General features: G+C 48.9%; 1 protein-coding gene across 1 annotated transcript; it reads right to left on the bottom strand.

Moving 5' to 3' along the window:
• Positions 1 to 3,046: 3,046 nt before the first annotated feature.
• Positions 3,047 to 21,250, bottom strand: MED29 (mediator complex subunit 29). The gene is made up of 4 exons (XM_040405260.1): positions 20,937 to 21,250; positions 19,101 to 19,159; positions 5,339 to 5,423; positions 3,047 to 3,728 (listed from the first exon to the last, which is right to left on the bottom strand). Exons 1-4 carry the CDS (start codon positions 21,123 to 21,125, stop codon positions 3,498 to 3,500), a joined length of 564 nt encoding a protein of 187 aa, XP_040261194.1. The 5' UTR covers positions 21,126 to 21,250; the 3' UTR covers positions 3,047 to 3,497.
• Positions 21,251 to 21,274: the final 24 nt, after the last annotated feature.

The following is a 21,274-nucleotide window of genomic DNA, read 5'->3' as shown; positions in this document are numbered from 1 at the left end:
AATCGGGTGAACTGCCTTCATCAGGATTAAAAACGAAACAGGATTGCTTCTCTAACAATGCCGCAAAAAACGGACAAGAATAGGACATGTTCTATCCGGCCATACAGAAAGGGAATGAACACAGTCATTTCCGTTGAAGTGAACGGTTCCGCATATGGGTCGAAAAAAACAACCCATGGCTGCTTTCTTCCAAACAGCAACACCCCTGTGGGGCAGAGCTGCAATACCAGACGTAACCAGTGGACACGGGTGGTGCTGTTTGTGGAGGAAATCAGTCATGTCTTGATAATCCCAAACGACCTCTTTAAGGCTAAGGTCATCCCAGAAACCATTGGGGACATTGTCGGAGAGCCGGTCTACATCCCAGAATCCATTGGGGACATTGTCGGAGAGCCGGTCTACATCCCAGAAACCATTGGGGACATTGTCGGAGAGCCGGTCTACATCCCAGAAACCATTGGGGACATTGTCCGAGAGCCGGTCTACATCCCAGAAACCATTGGGGACATTGTCCAAGAGCCGGTCTACATCCCAGAAACCATTGGGGACATTGTCCGAGAGCCGGTCTACATCCCAGAAACCATTGGGGACATTGTCGGAGAGCCGGTCTACATCCCAGAAACCATTGGGGACATTGTCCGAGAGCCGGTCTACATCCCAGAAACCATTGGGGACATTGTCCGAGAGCCGCTCTGTTCTCCTCCTGCTGCATCAGGGAGACCGCCACTGCTCGGTGGTACAGGGGCTCATGCTTCAGACAGCATGATGGGGTCCTTCTGTTTTAGATGCGGTCTCTATTAGGCTATGTGCACACACTGCAGGCACCATTTATCGCGGTTTTGATGCGTTTTTGTGCAGATCTCATCCCTCCATTGAAAAAGGCTGAAATATGCACAAGGAAAACGCACCAACAGTTGACATGCTGCAGATTTCAAAATCCGTACTGGGGGGTCAATGTCCACGCCTAAGAAAAAAAAAGCAAAGCGTACGTGAGATTTGTCTAGTCTCGTACACTTTGCTGGTTCTGTATTAGCCCCCATTCACACAACCATATGGCCGCGGGTCCGCAAAACGTAGGCACCGGCCGCCTGAACTCTGTATCGCCGTGTGGACCCATTGACGCGATCTGGAAGATACGGCAAAAGATACGACATGTCCTATCCTTTGCATAGAAAGGCCTCCGGGGGCTTCCAGTTTGTGGTCCGCAACACGGCGGCCATACGGTCTTGTGAATGGGGTCTACCGCTGCGGTTTTTCCACACGTAATCTGCACTTAAGGGGGTTGTCTCACCTTGGACATTTGGGGCAGATTGCGGCCGCCCTCCGTTCATTTCTATGGAAGCACCAGCTCAGTAATTTCCGTAAGTGAATGCAGCGGCGGCCGCACATGCGCGGTGCGCCCTCTGTCACTTTACAGGCTCCGTTCTAGAGCTAGGATGGATCCCAAGATGGGAATAAACCTTTAAAGATCAGGTGGTTTCCTGAAGACGTCACCTAGAGAGACCCTGCGGCTGACTCCACGCAGAAACCACAACCGACCTGTGAACTCGTCCTGAAGGACAATTGCGAGGAATCGTGATAACCTGCGGCGCTGTAAGGGAATTATTGGATCCTTCTCGATTACGAAGGCAGCGATGACATCATCACCGGGGAACACGGCTCCAAGGAATAAATGCATTTAAAATCTAAAAAGCTGGAAACTCATTCAGTTTTATTGTACACTTCTAAATAAAATTTATAGGGGGAGATTTATCAAAACTGGTGCAAAGGAAGACGGGCTTAGTTGCCCATAGCAACCAATCAGATTCCACCTTTCACTTTTTCAGACCTCACTTGGAAAAGGAAAGGATCAATCTGGTTGCTATTGGCAACTAAGCCAGTTTGGATAAATCTCGCCCATAGTGACATTTGTATCGCACCTCACTTACAAGGACAGAACGTATCTGTTAGGCCCCCTTCACACGGGCGAGTTCCACGCATTGGACTCACTGCGCGAGTATGCGGCAGCTCCCGGCCTGACCGATCCCATAGGATTATACTGATTTATGATGCTATGTAACCCTTCGAGGTCTGGAATAATGTCGTCAGTGTTATCTAATACATTCCAGAACTGTAAGGGTTACGTAGCATCATAAACCAATATAATGCTAGTGCTGGGAGGTCAGGACGGGAGCTGCCGCATATTCACGCAGTGAGTCCAATGCGTGGAACTCGCCCGTGTGAAAGGGGTCTTATCCATGTCCAATTCCTCCTTAAAATAAAAAAATAAAAAAAATGGAATCAGATTGATTAGATCGTTGTCCTGGTTTCTCTATGAAAAGTGGACGCTGGAGACTAGGAAGAAAAAAAATAAAAATATTAATGGGACCGAGTTGCAATACTAGATACAACCCATGGACAAGGGTGGCGCCGTTTCTGGGAAAACACCACCAGTACCATTTTGCAGTCTTCTTCATAAAACCTTGCGATGCTTCCTATATGGGAAACACAGAAAGGTGTAAAGGAAATCTGGTTTAGTCGCCCTCAGCAACCAATCAAATTCCACCTTTAATTTTCCAAAGGAGCTCTGACAAATGAAAAAGTGGTATCTGATCTGGTTTGATAAATCTCCCCCCAAAGTGGTTTGACCAATAGTGACTAACAAAAATGTAACCGGGCCGATTCATACCCAACATGCCCACTCTTAGGCCTCTTTCAACAGTGTTTTGCGGTCCGTTTTAAACTGATCCGTTGTTCCGGGGTTTTTTTTTGTTTCCGTTCCGTTTTTCCGTATGGCATATACAGTATACAGTAATTACATAGAAAAAATTGGGCTGGGCAATAAAATTTTCAATAGATGGTTCCACAAAAACAGAACGTTTTTTTTTTTGGAGGACCCATTGACTTGAATGGAGCCACGGAACGTGATTTGCGGGCAATAATAGTACATGTTCTATGTTTCAATGGAAGGGAAAAACGGAATGCATACGGAGTACATTCTGTTTTTTTTTTGCGGAACCATTGAAATAAATGGTTCCGTAAACGGAACGCAAAAAACGGCCCGTAGGGAGATGATAAATCTCCATGTGTGTTTCAATTCCACACCATTTTTAACATCTCTGCCTGCTGTCAGTGACTGAATGTATGTAGTTTACGCCGAGTGTTCCGCTCGCACAGGTGCACCGTTTGGTAATTGTATCAGAGCACCCTTTTCAGGCACTGGATGGAAACAATGATTGCCAGCAAGCAGAGATGTGGAAAATAAGGAACTGAAAGCATGTTAGAAAGCTAGGACTAGGTCCTGTCCGAGAGCCATGCCGATTGCTGCCGGTCCACCCGACGTGGAGGGAGCCTACAGTTAGGGTGGGGGTCCCTCCGAGAAGGCGGGCATCCTCTGGGAGGAGCGCTGTTTGATTTGTGTAGAAAAGATGGAGGCCAGGTCACGTGTTAGAGTCTGTCCCTGTGAGCCACGATCCCAAGGGCGTGCCAGCCTGGTCTGAGGGGGCTCAGGGCGAGGGTCACAAGACGCCCTGTGTGGTTGGAGTCTTCCCGGTGATCTTTTTGGAACACTCCAGAAGAGCGTTATGGATGTCCTTGGCGCACGCGATCTGAGACTTGATCATGCTCAGGTACTGGGTGTAGGGCAGGCTCTCCGTCTGAACGGCGTCTGGTTTGGTAGCTGTAGGCACCAGGGTTGGCGAATGCTTGGCACTGTCGTAGCTCTGAGAGAGGCACTCGTAGGCCAGCCGCTGGGTAAAGGGACAAAAAAAATAAAAAAAGTCAGCACACAGCGAGAGAGCGCTTCCCAAATTCCTGTAATCCTAATCTGCCGATCCTTCCCACACCCCCAACTTCCGCAGCCCACAGCCCACTCGTATGACTCCGCTACCACAGCGACACCTCCCTTCCACCGAATGTGAGCAACAAGGAATCCTAAGCACGTCCCAGCTCAGAATACGAACCCCCGGCTGGGGGGAGAGGGGCTGACGGAGCGGTATCGCATTTACATTCCTGGCATTCCTCCATAATACCAGCCTCACGGCACAGAAAACTCGCACTTTAAAAGGATTTTCTGGTATTAGGTCAAGAATTTAAAAAAAACCTCTGCTTGCTGTCAGTGGCAGTCATTTTTAGATCCGGAAGCTGAAAACCTCCAACCGTGCAGCGGTTGTTACAGCGCCCTCTCTTATAACCCGCTCTACGCTTGACAGAATATCAGTCTTTGGGTGTAAAAGATGGAAGTCCATTCACTGACAGCAAGCAGAGATTTTGTAAACTGCATTCAACAGATGCCCTTTTAGAAGAAGAGTCACGTTTCCAAGGTGCTCTTTGCGCTCTAAGTCAAAGAACAGCAACTTTCCGCACTCCAGCTGCTGTTAAACTACAACTCCCAGCATGCAAACACGCTCGGCTGTTCTTCTGACTCCCATAGAAGTTAATGGAGCACTCTGGGAGTTGTGGTTTCAGAACAGCTGGAGCGCCGGAGGTTGCTGATCTCTGCTCTAGGTTCCTAAAAGGGGTTGGTCACCTTTTTGTTGGGGGGGGGGGGGCATGCCCCCCCAATTCCCTTCTGGCCAAACCTGAAAAGGAAAGCACACTTACCTGCTCCCTGCTGCTGGGTCCCGGCTCCTTCACTTCAAAGCCACAGCTGCTGCGCTTTCGTCCTCTGCTGACCACATGCGTTTTAGCTCCACTGCGGCCAGTCATTGGATGCAGCAGCCCCAGAAAGGGTGTGAACGTTAGAGGACCCAAGGCTGGGGAGCGACCTACCTCTCCCAGGTACCCCGCTGTCAACATCCGCTTTGATGCCACTGCAGGCTTGACCTGCACCCCTTGGTCATGCGACGCAAGGAGGGCAGGTCACGGCCGCAACATCACGAAAAAAGGATGCCGACCGCCTGAGAGAGGAAGCGAAGGAGCAGGGAGCAGGCAAGTATGGGGGGGAAGGGGAAGGGGGGGGGGGGGGGGTGCCAAAACCTTAAATGGTGGCCAACCCCTTTAAAAGGTCTAGACTGGTGGGGGTCCGACCGCTTGGCTGTTTTTGGCAGCACTGAAGACTGAACAGAGCAGCGGGATTAATGCTCGACCGCCGCTCCATTCAAACTCCTCCCAGTTCAGCAGCCGTCGCCCCGACCAATGGTGTATAGGAGATGACAGCTTCTGACCAGGATACCCCTTCAGGGCCACAGGAAGTAATATGACTGGGGAAAATAAACCCCCCTTTTGTGACATCACTTCCTGCTCTGCAGCTATTGGCTGAGATTGCACCTGGCAGACTTCCTGCTGTGCCCGCCCACTTCAAGCACTCTCCACATTATCCTGGCACTAGGACAGCCCCCGCAGGGTCCTCGATACCTACCAGACACAGCTCCAGCTGGTCACACAGGGCATAGAACTCCTCCAGACTCTTGTCAAACCTCTGCACGCTGCCGTCCCCAATCTTCCTGTGGGAGAGACACAAGAGGGCAGTAGTGAGCGGCTGTACGACCACACAAGACGGGAACCTAGAAGCCCTGAATGTGAAGCAGCAGCTACCCGGGGATGGGGGTCAGCCACATTCAGCACTCCAGCTGCCCTGAAACTACAACTCCCAGCATGCACACTTGCTCGGCTCCCATAGAAGTGAAAGGAGGGCTCTGGGAGTTGTAGTTCAGAACAGCTGGAGTGCCAGAGGTTGGAGATTCCTGTAGTAAGAAACTGCTCATCTCGCAATCCCTTGATGAAAAAAAACTCCCGTTGCGTAAAGCGTAGAATTTATCAGCCAACTAAAAATAAGATTTAGGCCTCATGCACACGACCGTTGTTGTGTTCCGTGTCCGTTGTTCCGTTTTTCGTGATTTTCTGCGGACCCATTGATTTTCAATGGGTCGGTTGAAAACTCGGCTAATGCACCGTTTGTCATCCGCGTCCGTGACCCGTGGTTCCAGTCCGTCAAAAAAATATAACCTGTCCTATTTTTTTCACGGAAAACGGTTTGCGGACCCATTCAAGTCAATGGTAAGGTGAAAAAACGCGGAGGCACACAAGATTCTCATCCGCGTGTCCGTTTTTTTCCTGTCATTTGCATGGCAAACTTAGCTTAGATTTTTTTTTTTACTTTCCTTCATGTCTGGTGATCCTCCAAAAATAAAGGAAGACACACGGAAACAAAAACTGAAACGGATCACGGAACAACGGAACCCCATTTTGCGGAACGGAACACAACAACGGTCGTGTGCATGAGGCCTTAGGGTGAATTCACACTTCACACGCAGCAGATTTCATTGCAGAAATTTCTGGCGGCCGGCACAAGGACGCCTGCGGGCGCCATTCAGATGAAAACATGAAAAACATTGAAGAAGCTGCAGCGCTTGGAGGAGCACCGTGGTGATGGGTGGTAGTGCCCCCCCATCTAGTGGTAATACGGGTGGTAGTGCCCCCCCATCTAGTGGTAATACGGGTGGTAGTGCCCCCCCATCTAGTGGTAATACGGGTGGTAGTGCCCCCCCATCTAGTGGTACTACGGGTGGTAGTACCCCCCCCCATCTAGTGGTACTACGGGTGGTAGTGCCCCCCCCATCTAGTGGTACTACGGGTGGTAGTGCCCCCCCCATCTAGTGGTACTACGGGTGGTAGTGCCCCCCCCATCTAGTGGTACTACGGGTGGTAGTGCCCCCCCCATCTAGTGGTACTACGGGTGGTAGTGCCCCCCCATCTAGTGGTACTACAGGTGGTAGTGCCCCCCCATCTAGTGGTACTACAGGTGGTAGTGCCCTCCCATCTAGTGGTACTACAGGTGGTAGTGCCCCCCCATCTAGTGGTACTACAGGTGGTAGTGCCCCCCCATCTAGTGGTACTACAGGTGGTAGTGCCCCCCCATCTAGTGGTACTACAGGTGGTAGTGCCCCCCCATCTAGTGGTACTACAGGTGGTAGTGCCCCCCCATCTAGTGGTACTACAGGTGGTAGTGCCCCCCCATCTAGTGGTACTACAGGTGGTAGTGCTCCCCCATCTAGTGGTAATACCGGTGGTAGTGCCCCCCCCCCCATCTAGTGGTACTATAGGTGGTAGTGCCCCCCCATCTAGTGGTAGTGCCCCCCCATCTACTGGTAATACAGGTGGTAGTGCCCCCCCATCTAGTGGTAATACAGGTGGTAGTGCCCCCCCATCTAGTGGTAATACAGGTGGTAGTGCCCCACATCTAGTGGTAATACAGGTGGTAGTGCCCCACATCTAGTGGTAATACAGGTGGTAGTGCCCCACATCTAGTGGTAATACAGGTGGTAGTGCCCCCCCATCTAGTGGTAATACAGGTGGTAGTGCCCCACATCTAGTGGTAATACAGGTGGTAGTGCCCCACATCTAGTGGTAATACAGGTGGTAGTGCCCCCCCCCATCTAGTGGTAATACAGGTGGTAGTGCCCCCCATCTAGTGGTAATACAGGTGGTAGTGCCCCCCCATCTAGTGGTAATACAGGTGGTAGTGCCCCCCCATCTAGTGGTAATACAGGTGGTAGTGCCCCCCATCTAGTGGTAATACAGGTGGTAGTGCCCCCCATCTAGTGGTAATACAGGTGGTAGTGCCCCCCATCTAGTGGTAATACAGGTGGTAGTGCCCCCCATCTAGTGGTAATACAGGTGGTAGTGCCCCCCATCTAGTGGTAATACAGGTGGTAGTGCCCCCCATCTAGTGGTAATACAGGTGGTAGTGCCCCCCCATCTAGTGGTAATACAGGTGGTAGTGCCCCCCATCTAGTGGTAATACAGAGCACAGATTTGTTATAATGAGACAGTGACGTCTGTGCCTGCTGCAGGCCGTAGGGGGAAGGAAGCTGCTGCGACTACTGGGGGGGGGGTATAGGTTCCTGATGGCTGGGAATAGTTAAAGAGGAACTCTCACCTCTACTGACAGGTCTGTTTTGGTAACTACTTGCATCCCCCCCATGTAATACCAACTCTGGAGCATCTATTCTTATGTCTCTATGCTGTACCTTTCCTCTATTATTCCTGCTAGAAGTTTACAAATGGATTGCTAACAGGAGGGGGGGGGGGGTCCCTGTACAGTCTGACACCAGCAGCACTGATTGGACGAAGTCAGACGCACCCGCTACAGGAAAGGATGCAAGTAGTCACTAAAGAAGACATGTCAGGAGAGGGGACGGGTCCTCTTTAAAAAGGAGAGTTCATACAAATTCCAGATTTTTAGAATTTCTGAATTTTCTCCTTGCGGATGACTACAGGAGGGTCAGCTCTGCAGCCGAGCCGCCCTACATCTGCTCCATGAGAGGCGTGGGACAATAGCGTTTCTCAGACTCTGCAGGAAAGTGGCCGCTGGTAGCAGAATGAGTCAAGAAGTGGTGAACCTATCAGGTGTCAGACGTGTGACGAATAATGAAACCACGGCTGACTCACCCGGTAGTCACAGCCGTCAGCGCCGCGGCCCTGACCTCCGAAATACAGCAGCTTTCCTCATTTTCTATGCTCTGTGACAACCTGGAAGGACACGGGGACGAGGACCTCAGGTGTTGTCACCCAGACTCCCGTCTGGCGAATCCCCTTAGTTATGCAGCATTGTGGGAGTCTGGCCGCATGACTAGTTAGATCGGCCCGCGAGGAGTCCGAGGAACCCAACAGGAGTCCTACGGGTTGTCCCCCAGCTCTCGGAAACTGAAAACGGAGGGAGACGTGTAGAAACCGGTCTTTGTTGCCCATAGCAACCAATCACTGTGCAGCTTTCATACTGTATTCTGCTTGTGAAAAAATAAAAAAATAAAATATGGAAACGCCCTTCGAGGTGATGCACATAAGTTGCAGTGAAAATGCCGGACTACAGTGACTGAAGGACACTTTCAGGGCGATTTTTTTTCTGATTGAATCTTACTCATTTCAAGATCAAATATTTTTTTTCACTCAGTCTTTATTAAAAATGTTCAGACATTTCTGAAATACAAAAGGTTAAAAAAATAAAATAAAAATCTGTCTGTTTGCAGGCTATCACAGTCTGCTTTCTTGGAATCCTGTCATCTGACTGCTCGTGTAGCTCGTATCTCTGATCCCATTACCTCATAAACAGTCATTACAGCTTAATTCTTACCAGGCCTCGTCCACGTTTTCGTTTTCCACTGACGTGTAATGTCTGACAGCACACGTAACCCACTGACATGACTGTGTCTGTTCACACCGCAGTACCGGGGGTCAGTGAAAGAAAACCTCATGAAGACATGCACTACTGCATGATGCGGACCAAACACGCCCATTGAAGTCTATGGGTCCGTGAAAATGACAGACACAACACGGATGACATCCGTGTGGTGTCCATTTTTCACTGAAGACTCATAGGAGATAGTCTGGAAATTAATTTTCAGCTGAGCAATGTCCGTGGATTACGGATGACACGGAGGCTAAAAACGGACACGCGGACCAAACATAGATCCTTCACGTATGAAAGAAAGACGCTTTTTTCATGGACTTGAAAATGACACGGAAAGTTGGATGAGGCCTCAAACTGATAAGATTATGGCTTAAAACCCCCATAATGCCCAGGCCCCTCACACAGGTTGTACTTACCTTGCTCCCCAGCATCCGCGCCCCATCTGGGGTTGGAGAGAGAAGAAAAGAGAGAGAGAAGAAAAGAGAGAGAGAAGAAAAGAGAGAGAAGAAGAAAAGAGAGAGAAGAAGAAAAGAGAGAGAAGAAGAAAAGAGAGAGAAGAAGAAAAGAGAGAGAGAAGAAAAGAGAGAGAAGAAGAAAAGAGAGAGAAGAAGAAAAGAGAGAGAGAAGAAAAGAGAGAGAGAAGAAAAGAGAGAGAGAAGAAAAGAGAGAGAGAAGAAAAGAGAGAGAGAAGAAAAGAGAGAGAGAAGAAAAGAGAGAGAAGAAGAAAAGAGAGAGAAGAAGAAAAGAGAGAGAGAAGAAAAGAGAGAGAGAAGAAAAGAGAGAGAGAAGAAAAGAGAGAGAGAAGAAAAGAGAGAGAGAAAGGCTTTTTTCACTGATGGTTGCTAAGAGATGTTGTTTGTATACATTCCGTTTTTTATCACGCGCGTGCAGAACGCATTAAATCGCAATGCACCCGCGCGATAAAAACTGAACGCGGTCGCAGACAAAACTGAATGGCTTTGTTTACGAAATCGCGCATTCTTCACTAAATGCATCCGCAATGCATCCGGACCTAATCCGCACACGCTCGTCTGCAAGGGGCCTGTTTATCAGGTCAGAAGTTAAAGGGAACCTGTCACCAGGATGTTGTGTATAGAGCTGAGGACATGGGTTCCTAGATGGCCGCTAGCACATCCGCAATACCCAGTCCCTATAGCTCTGTGTGCTTTTATTGTGTATAAAAACCGATTTGATACATATGCAAATTAACCTGAGATGAGTCAGAGCTTGAAAATATGACTCTTCTCTGGTCACACAAGTAGGATATGACTCCTTTGTTAATTTGCAGAAAAGGCGGGAAGTTAAAAAATGCATAATACTTATTGAATTTGCCTGCAAATGAAATTAAAAGTGTAATTTATATCTTTAGGGTAACACAATGAACATTTAGAAACGCTCAGTGAGGGTAGCATAGTAGAGGTGACAGGTTCCCTTTAAGAGCTACATGAGCAGTCAGCTGACAGGATTCAAAGAAAACAGACTGACAGCTTGCAAACAGACTGATTTTTAACCCCCGTTGCTCAGAAACTGCTGGAAATTTGTAAATGAAGACCACCTGAAAAAAAGTTTTTTAGCCATTTTATGTTTTATTTTGGAACTTTTTTTAATTGCTTTATCTAGGTCCTATAAAGAAGTCTACGAGAAAAAAAGGACAGGAGGGGGAAGAAAAAACAACAAAAAAAAAAAAACACATAACTTACCAGAACATGCTGTAAAATAAAAATAAAAAAGCCACTGACCCAAAAACAAGCTTTAAAAATGTACGGTACATGGCTTTCTTTTGTAACACATTTTTTACATGAATTTTCTTTTCAGGAACTTTAATTCCAAGTCCAATGGAAAACCCATAGGGGAAAGAAAAGAAAAAAAAACCCAAGGAACACGATTTCAAAAATAAAATAAGAAAACAAGAAAATAAAAGAATAAGGCCCCTTGCAGACGAGCGTGTCTGGATTAGGTCTGGATGCGTTCAGTGAAAACTGCGCGATTTCACAAACAAAGCCATTCAGTTTTGTTTGTGATCGCGTTCAGTTTTTATCGCGCTGGTGCAATGCGATTTACTGCGTTTTGCACGCGCGTGATAAAAAAAAAAACCTGAATGTTCACAAAGATCTCTTAGCAACCATCCATGAAAATCGCATCGCAGCCGCACTTGCTTGCGGATGCGATTTTCACGCAGCCCCATTCACTTCTATGGGGCCAGCGTTGTGTGAAAAAAAATAATAATTAAAAAAATAAATAAATAAATAAAATCGCAGAATATAGAACATGCTGCAATTTTCACGCAACGCAAAAGTGATGCTCATGTACACAGACCCATTTAAATGAATGGGTCAGGATTCCGTGCGTTCGCATCACGCATTGCACCCGCGCGGAATTCTCGCTTGTGTGAAAGGGGCCTTATTTAAAGGGGTATCCAAACCCTATAATGCCGCCTTTAATGCCCGGACGCCTCACACAGATTGTACTTGCCTTGCTCCCCAACACCCGCGTCGCTCCTGATGCCCGCCGCTGTATCTCCTCGTCACGTGGATCAAAAACATCCAGCAACAGGGTGGGCAGCCAATACAAAAAATGTAAAAAAAAAAATAAAAAAAAAGGGAAGAAGAAACCCAAACTGTGTAAATCCACTGTTAAAAAAAATAAACATTTTTTTTTTTTTTTACTCGGATGAAAATTTTTGGGTGAGTTTTGAGTGTTAAAAGGGTCCCGCAGGATATTTCCCATGTGTTTCAGCTCCTGAGGATACTGATACATCCTGGTGCAGCAAAGGGTTAAAAGAGGAAATACAATATGTTGTCAGCGACAAAGCGTCCGTGTCATTTTGGTTGCATCAGAAAATTCTTTTCTCCATTCATTTCTCGAGAAGTGGAGTCATCGCCCCCCCCCCCCCCCAGAGATCCATTTAGTCAGCGGCCAATGGACCCTTGATAGATGCGATCAGCTGCCGTAAATGGGCCGCCGCAGAAGTCAACAGGAATTTCTAGCTAAAAACAGCAGAATCCAATTAAACAAAACTAAAATAAACACACAACAAAAAAAACAACAAAAAAAAAACGTAAATTGCACGTCCTGCTTCAGGTCATTCATAAGAACAGGCAACGGAAGTGCAGCGAGAATCTAACAGGACAATATGGGGTTACCAAATACCGACCGCCCCAGACACAGGCGGCCATAAAACAGAAGCCATAGAGAACCACCCAAAAATAAAAACGTGTTGCTCTAAGCAGCTCCAGCTCTGGTAAACCCCCCGCGTACAATACCGACGCTGCTCTCTGCAGGAAACACTCTGCAAATGGCCATTTTCTAAGAACAGCGCCACTCTTAACCATAGGCCGCGCCTGGTACTGCACCGTTCAAGCTGCAATACCAGACTCTGCCTATTGACGAGAGTGGCGCTGTTAAAAAGACATGGTTTCTCTTCTTCCAGCAACATCGCCACTCCTGTCCGCAGGTCGTGTCTGGCGTCGCATCCGAGCTCCACTGAAGTGAATAGGGCTGGGATGCAATACCACACACAACCTATGGACTAGGGTGGTGCTATTTTTTGGAATGAAGCTGCCGTGTTTTTCTGTTCCCATTCAGCCCCTTTAATCCGCCCATGTGACCTCGGTTAGCCTCACAAGGATGCCTGCGACATGGCCTCGTTACGAATCTGGGCCCATCTCATCAGAGGTACAACTCACCCTCTTATTTTGCTATAAAATGTAATGTTCCTTTCTTCAGTGCGGGTCACAAGATCTCCCCCCTGAACACGATCGCAGGTGTAGGGCCCTCCATGTACTGGACTCTTCCTTGTTAGCCCCTTTAAAAGGAAGTAGAACCGACCCCGCTCTTCCCTGGTGCAGTTTACCCAGCGACTGATCACCAATCGAACAGGTTGTGCTGCCGCTTCCTTAGCCTGCAGCGCCACCTGGTGGAACAGATTACAATCTACACGTCAAAATGCATTGCACATACAGCATAGGACCCTTCAAACCCTTAAAGGCAAGGGTGCCGGGAGTTGGACCCCCCCGGATGTAATATTGATAACCTATCCCCGAGGGTAGGTCATCAATATCTTTACACTGCACAACCCCTTTAAGGATGTGGCCGAGACTAAGCCTTAAAGGGGTTTCCAGCTGTTAATATTGATGACCTATTGTCAAGATAGGTCATCAATATCTGATTGACAGGAGCGACACCTGGCGGCACCCCCCCCATCAACCGTTTTTTCATTACACTGCCCCTCGTCTCTGAAATGTGGTGTAATACAAGTACCCCCTCCACAGGAGACGCCGCGTACATATGGAGTGCCACCTCCTCATCAAACTACTGATCAGCGGGTGTGGCGGGTGTCGGACCCCCGCCGATCAGGTATTGATGACCTATCCTGATGATAGGTGATCAATACTAATGGCTGGACAACCCATTTAATATCGATAGCCTATCCTCGGGATAGCGGGCTACTGCAGCAAATGGAGCAGCATTGCAGTAACCAGCTCCCTCCTCTGCACAATAGATGGGGCTGCGTATGGGTGAGGGGAGTCGGATATTGATGGCCTATCCCATATTAATATCCTGGACAGCCCCTTTAAAGGGTTTCTACCACCAGAAATACCGTTATGTAGCTGACTGATATAGCAATGCGCTAATGTCAACACTACATAACTGTATGTTTCTAACATTTGTCCCTGCAGCCGTTTTTGTAAAAAAAGCACTTTTATTATATGCTAATGAGCCTCTAGGTGCTATGTGGGCGTAAAATCAGCACCTAGAGGCTCCGTCCACTCACCCATTATCCCACCCAGGTCCAGTGTTCTGCCCGCCCCGCTCCTCTTGATTGATGGCACGATCCACCGCATCATTGACGAAATCCCGCGCCTGCGCCGTTCACTTCTGTCTTCGTGAACGATGCGCTCCTGGTGCCTGCAGTCCCGGTTGCCATGGTTACTTAGCAATTTGTAGAAGCATTATACTTACCTGCGAGCTGCGATGTCTCCGTGTCCGGCCGGGAGCTCCTCCTACTGGTAAGTGACAGGTCTGTGCGGCGCATTGCTTAATGATCTGTCACTTACCAGTAGGAGGAGCTCCCGGCCGGTCACAGACATCGCAGCTCGCAGGCAAGTATAATGCTTCTACAAATTGCTAAGTAACCATGGCAACCGGGACTGCAGTAGTGTCCTGGTTGCCATGGTTACCGATCGGAGCCCCAGCGATTAAACTGGGACTCCGATCGGTACTCTCCGCTGCCACCAATGATTGGGGGGGGGGGGAGATTTTAATTAGGAGGGGGAGGGCCCACTGGCCACCAACGAGTTAACTACAGGGGAGGGAGGGGGGGGCCGGCCGCACTGGACAACAAAGAGTTAACTACAGGGGAGGGAGGGGGGCCACTGGCCACCAACGAGTTAACTACAGGGGAGGGAGGGGGGGGGCCGGCCGCACTGGACAACAAAGAGTTAACTACAGGGGAGGGAGGGGGGCCACTGGCCACCAACGAGTTAACTACAGGGGAGGTAGGGACGGCCGGCCGCACTGGACAACAAAGAGTTAACTACAGGGGAGGGAGGGGGGCCCACTGGCCACCAATGTGTTAATTACAGGGGGGGGGGGGCAGTCATGTAACAGTTCTTTTAGTATATTCTCACTATGGGAACGCCTCTGTGTTAGAATATACTGTCGGATCTGAGTTTTCACGAAGTGAAAACTCAGCTCTGAAAAAGCTTTTATGCAGACGGATCCGTATGTATGAAAGTAACCTACGGCCACGGATCACGGACATGGATGCCAATCTTGTGTGCATCCGTGTTCTTTCACGGACCCATTGACTTGAATGGGTCCGTGAACCGTTGTCCGTCCAAAAAATAGGACAGGTCATATTTTTTTGACGGACAAGATACACGGATCACGGTCTCGGCTGCAAAACGGTGAATTTTCCGATTTTTCCACGGACCCATTGAAAGTCAATGGGTCCGCGAAAAAAAACGGAAAACGGCACAACGGCCACGGATGCACACAACGGTCGTGTGCATGAGGCCTTATGCAGAACGGTATACTTCTGCTGACGCCATTTGGGAAACATCTAATGTATTGAATAACTTTTGTTAATTTGAGAAGGGGGCCAAACCTCCCCCCAGCCATTTTCAAGCGTTTTACAATGTACACGACACGGCAGCTTTATTCTGCACGACTACAGTGATACCAATGGGTCGTCTTTTTTTGTAGGACAAAGCACACCGTGTTTTTCATGGTATTAGACGCACACAGGTTATCAGCTGGAAAAAAATAAATAAAAAATCACAATAGTTCAACATAAAAAACATGACACCTACATTCTATGGGGTTAGTGGGATTATCCCACATATGTATAGGGTTTTTATGTTTTACTACTGATGCACAATAAAAAGTTTTAGAAACCGACCTGGTTTCTAAATCTCAGGCTGTATGGTGGCTAGCACCGCTAGATTCTTAGCTTTGAAGGGGTTGTCTCGCTTCAGAACATGGCATCTATCATGTAGAGAAAGTTAATACAAGGCACTTACTGATGTATTGTGATTGTCCATGTTGCCTCCTTTGCTGGCTGGATTCATTTTTCCATCACATTATACCCTGCTCGTTTCCATGGTTATGACCACCGCTGCAGTGCAGATATGAGGTGGTCGTGATGGCATCTGCGGCACATGCATGCCTATTAGCATTCCCACAGTCCCAGACACCAGAGAGGCGGCAGTTTTTCGTAAAGTATGCAAGCGCGACCACCACTAATGGATTACAGGGTGGTCGTAACTCCTGGATATGAGCAGTCTATAATGTGATGGAAAATGATAATTACGCTTACTGGTAATTGGATTTTCCAGAACCCATGACAGCACCACCATAAAGAGATGGGTCCACCCCCACAATTGGACAGGAAGCCTAAGAGCATCCCCTGGAGGAGCTAACGGATCTGCCGCAAGAGGTCCAAAGAGCCCCTTGGAACCTTCAGACCGCCAGAACTACTGCACGAAGGACCCCAGCAGATAACTGCCGACCCTCCACGACCTCCCTGGGAAGTTCTAGATTGGCGGCAAATATATATGCGCCATACCTCCTGTAGGCCATCCAGACTAAACGTTCCGGCCCATCTTCTTACTCCCAACCAGGAGCCATATAGGGCTTTGTTGGAGTGCTATGCTTATTGTAGACCATTAAACTACAAATTGACAACCAGACATAGCCACAGAACTAGTTCACCCTGCATGCATGGCCTCCAAGGTAGACCGCCACCGAGACATGGCGACACCTCAGGCACGGCTGGTCACAGACACCCACTCAGAGCCAAGTACAGCCATGCAGACACGGCCGCAGAAGCCGCCAGCCATGCAGACACGGCCGCAGAAGCCGCCAGCCATGCAGACACGGCCGCAGAAGCCGCCAGCCATGCAGACACGGCCGCAGAAGCCGCCAGCCATGCAGACACGGCCGCAGAAGCCGCCAGCCATGCAGACACGGCCGCAGAAGCCGCCAGCCATGCAGACACGGCCGCAGAAGCCGCCAGCCATGCAGACACGGCCGCAGAAGCCGCCAGTCATGCAGACACAACTGCACTAGATAAGCCCAGCAGCAGAAGCAGACAGCTACAATGCAAGGCTGCAGGAGCAGTCATCCCAGCAAGCATAAACACAGAAGCAATCAGCTCCGTTGGTACATGAGGCCATCCAGGCATAGACTGGAAAGGCAGCCAGACAGAGTCTCAGAGGCGTTTGGCCCCGAAGCCAATGAGGCAGCCAACCAGGCCCCGAAGCCAATGAGGCAGCCAACCAGGCCCCGAAGCCAATGAGGCAGCCAACCAGGCCCCGAAGCCAATGAGGCAGCCAACCAGGCCCCGAAGCCAATGAGGCAGCCAACCAGGCCCCGAAGCCAATGAGGCAGCCAACCAGGCCCCGAAGCCAATGAGGCAGCCAACCAGGCCCCGAAGCCAATGAGGAAGCCAACCAGGCCCCGAAGCCAATGAGGCAGCCAACCAGGCCCCGAAGCCAATGAGGCAGCCAACCAGGCCCCGAAGCCAATGAGGAAGCCAACCAGGCCCCGAAGCCAATGAGGAAGCCAACCAGGCCCCGAAGCCAATGAGGAAGCCAACCAGGCCCCGAAGCCAATGAGGCAGCCAACCAGGCCCCGAAGCCAATGAGGCAGCCAACCAGATTCATACCAACCACATAACACAAATATTTGCTGTATAACCCAAGTTCAATCCATCATAAGGTGTTCCTTGTTTCACAGCCCTGGTTCCTCCAGGCTCCTCTGTCCGGAGGACAGGAAACCACACTGAGGGAGGAAGTGGGTGCTCCCTTTTGGATTGCTCTGAGGCTTCCTGTCCAATTGTGGGGGCGGATCCATCTTTTTCAATGGTGCGGTCATGGGTGAAGGGAAAGGCAATATGGAGAATCACCATACATTATTAAGTGCCTTGTATTTACTTTCTCTTCATGATAAATGCCATTTGCTGCAGTGAGACAACCCCTTTAAGACAAGGCCTAGCTCACAGCTCTAGCTGCCATACAGCTGGAGATAGAGCCCTGAGTAGCTGCTGGTCTCCACTGAGTGACTTTGGACTGTAAGACACAAGCGACTTTTTAGGAAAGTTTTTATTCTTGATAGAAAAAAACAATGTCTTAGGGCTCATGCACATGACCGTATGCATTTTGTGGTCCGCCAAAAATACGTATGACATCCGTGTGCATTCCGTATTTTGCGGAACAAAACAGCTGGCCCCTAATAGAACAGTCCTATCCTTGTCCGTAATACGGACATAATAGGACATGTTCTATTTTTTTGCGGAACAGAAATACGGAAACGGAATGCACACGGAGTAACTTTATTTTCTTTAGCGGATCCATTGAAATGAGTGGTTCTGTATACGGTGCGCAAAAACAAAACAAAAAAAACAAACACGGAAAGAAAATATGTTCGTGTGCATGAGCCCTTATAGTCAGAGTGATTTGCTTTTATTCCTTTTTAGAATCTTTTTATTTTTATACCCCAAGTACATGGTAAAAGGGAAAAAAGAGCTTTTTTACATATATAGAAGCCAGCTGCCAAGGCAACCCGTTGGCATCCTCACCATCGCACTGTGTGCTTACAGACCGGGCCCTCTCCATCTTAGAACTTGACCCACCCTTGCCACGGGTACAGCTCCTGAGGCTGCACAGTCACTGCCCTGTCATAACCCACTCACAGCAACGAACTAGGGTGGGAAAGGGTTAAAGCCAAAACTACAGACCGTTATTTTTTGGCATAAATCTGGACCCACCGCAGAACATCCCGCACCTGGCTGTGCCGGATTACCTGTATGTCATAAAAAGCACAGACATCAGGAGTCCTGGAGCGCGGCCCCAAGCCTGGAGCCTAATCTATCGGATTGCTCGGAAGTCTCCCAAAATAGAGGGCAGAGCAAGTGAGCCACTGCCACTAGGGGGAGCTGTCACATCCTGCTCCCATTGACTTTCATGGAAGCTGTAGAAACATGCATGTAGTGAGCGCCCACTAGTGGCAGCCAGAATTTAACATTGGGATATATGGCTACGTAACAGAAGGCTCTGGCTATGCAACAGGCGTACGCCATGTTTAGTCCTTGTTCGCTTCTGTGACAGAACTGAAAAAAAAATATATAATAATAATAATAATACAAAATAGGAAAAACTCTATGAATTCCCCAAATTGTGGATCGGTGCACCCATAAAAGCGGTCCAGGTCTAGGACATTGTGAGCTCCGCTGAACACTGGGAGGGGGGGATTTATCAAAACTGGTGTAAAGGAGAACTGGCTTAGTCGCCCATAGCAACCAATCAGATTTCACCTTTCATTTTCCAAAGGAGCTCTGTAAAATGAAAGGTGGCATCTGATTGGTTGCTATGGGCGACTAGGCCAGTTTCACCCCAGTTTGATAAATCCCCTCCATGTGCGCCAAAATAAATGACTTGTTCTGTAAAGTGTCGACCCTGTGACGCCGCTGACGGGTGACGATACTTACTGCCCGTTATCAATGTTGGTGTTCTGGGCCAGATTCAGAGCCGCAATTTTCATGAGATTCTGGAAAAAAAAAAATTGAAAAAAAAATAAATAATTAAACAATGTAATACGGGTGCTTTAACCCCTTCAGGATAATTTTAAATGTTGACATTCTCCATCTTTTTTTTTTTTTACATCAACGCAGCAATATGGGGTGTAAGCACCTGAGGGGCAATTTGTTTCTACGCGTGACAATATGGGGTGCGTATAATGTAAGCGTTTAATTAAAAAGGGGGGGGGGAGCAAAAAAAATTATAAAATAAAATATAAAAAATAGATTTTTTTTTATTATTAGGTTTATTTATTATTCTGGATTTTATTTTATTTATTTTTAAATCTTGACTCCCTTCACTGAACTTCTGTTCCCCACCCCTCAACTTCTTGCATGGGAGAGGAACTTAAAGTGGCCCTGGAAAAAATACTAAAAGTGGCCCCGTTTTGTAGTCGGGTCCAACTTGATGGAAGGCAGGGCCAGCAATACCCTATTGGGGCACATTATACCGCCCCAACAGAGCCAAATACCACAGTCCATCCCAAAATCCATCCCCAAAAACTTCCAGTGCCCGGCTGTGAGGAGGGCTCAGGCCGCTCCCTGGGCATCGGCCCACCGGGAAATTTCACTGTAAGGTCTATGGCCAATCCGCCCCTGGAGCTGCTGAAGCCAATGAATGGCCTCTGCTGTGACGTGTCCCCCAAGCATCACATGACGCAGCAGTGTCCGCTCAGGGACAGGTCACCCCATCATTTTGGAAGTTGAGAACCAGAAGACAGGTGAAGAGAACCCGGGCGCCACGGAGTCCAGATAAGCCCTGAGGACATACATCTGGTACCAGGTGATGCCAGGCCCAGCAATCATGAATACCAGGGGGTTCCCCTGCTCCTACAGTCCTGTGATCAGTTTTGATTGTGGCACTGAAAAGACTAATCGCCAGGATCGGCGTTTTTGCCAATGCCAGCTAGGTGCGCAAGCGACACAAGGCCCCTGAGGTACCATGAGGGGGTTAAAAGGGCTCTCCGGGCATTACAAGGCTAACCTGTGGTGGGAAGCTTTTACATAGTCCTTACCCTCCCCCGACCCCTCCGCTGCCCTGGCACACGTTCCTGACCAGACGTGTCCGCTTCTGTTCAGCTTCATTATAGTCATTGCGGCTGAACAGAAAAAGAAGGGGCCCCATCCGGTGGGGACCCGCAGCGAAGACGTCGGCATCAAAGGAGGGTAAAGACTATGTAAAAAGCCGTCCCTCCTCAGGTTAGCATCATCCGTTAATTAGACGAAACGCCCGGAGAACCCCCTCTGGGCCCCACACAAGGCAGGGGCCAGGGCAGTTCTGCACAGTGGCTCATCCTCATGAATGGCCGTGCCTGGCTTCCCCCACGCGCCCCAAGTCTGATGAAGAGCCACATCACCGCGCCAGGACCATTCACTGACTGCAAGCAGAGATTGTATAAACTGGAAAAGACCAGCAAAGTACCTCAGGAAATTATACAACTTTTTGGAACGACGGATAGAAAAAGAAAAAAAAGTCAATAAGAATATTCCTGCCGCCCCCAAAAAAAAAACAAGGGCAAATGAATCAGCTGGCTGCTTATAAGATCCACTCTTCCAATCAAATTACTGCTTTCATTTCCAAGCCCCTTAGAAAAGTAAGAGCTGAAATCTAATTGGTTGCTATGGACCACGCCTGCTGCTTTTCACAGCAACCAATAAGACGGCAGCTTTCGTTTTTCTAACATGGTGTGCTAATAAAAGCAGTGATCTGATTGGCTGATCGGAAGAACCCGCGCCCCTCCCTCTTACCTGAAGGCTTTCTTTCAGCTGCGGGATAAGCATCCTGTATCTCTGCACCGGATCGAATTCCTGTTGTTGTTGGGCGAGCCCAAGTTGCTGTTGCTGCTGTTGGCTTCCTCCAGGGACAAGCTGGGCTCCGGGAGCTCCACTAGGACCCGGATTTTGAGGCCCTAGAGACTGACTCATGGGCGCCGCCATCACTGAACCACTATTCCGTATACTCAGAGCGCCCGGCAACTGATAGGACGCTCTTACTGCCACTCAAACGGCTGATGGCGTCACTGTTGGATTTGCATAGTCCCTCTCTTCCGCTGCTACTATGTTATGCCACAATAGATCACGTGCTT

Source organism: Bufo bufo, chromosome 8, assembly GCF_905171765.1.
Source record: "Bufo bufo chromosome 8, aBufBuf1.1, whole genome shotgun sequence".
NCBI classification, from domain to species: Eukaryota; Metazoa; Chordata; class Amphibia; order Anura; family Bufonidae; genus Bufo; species Bufo bufo.
Note: the sequence above shows the minus strand (reverse complement) of the source record. Positions and strands in the feature narration are given on the sequence as shown.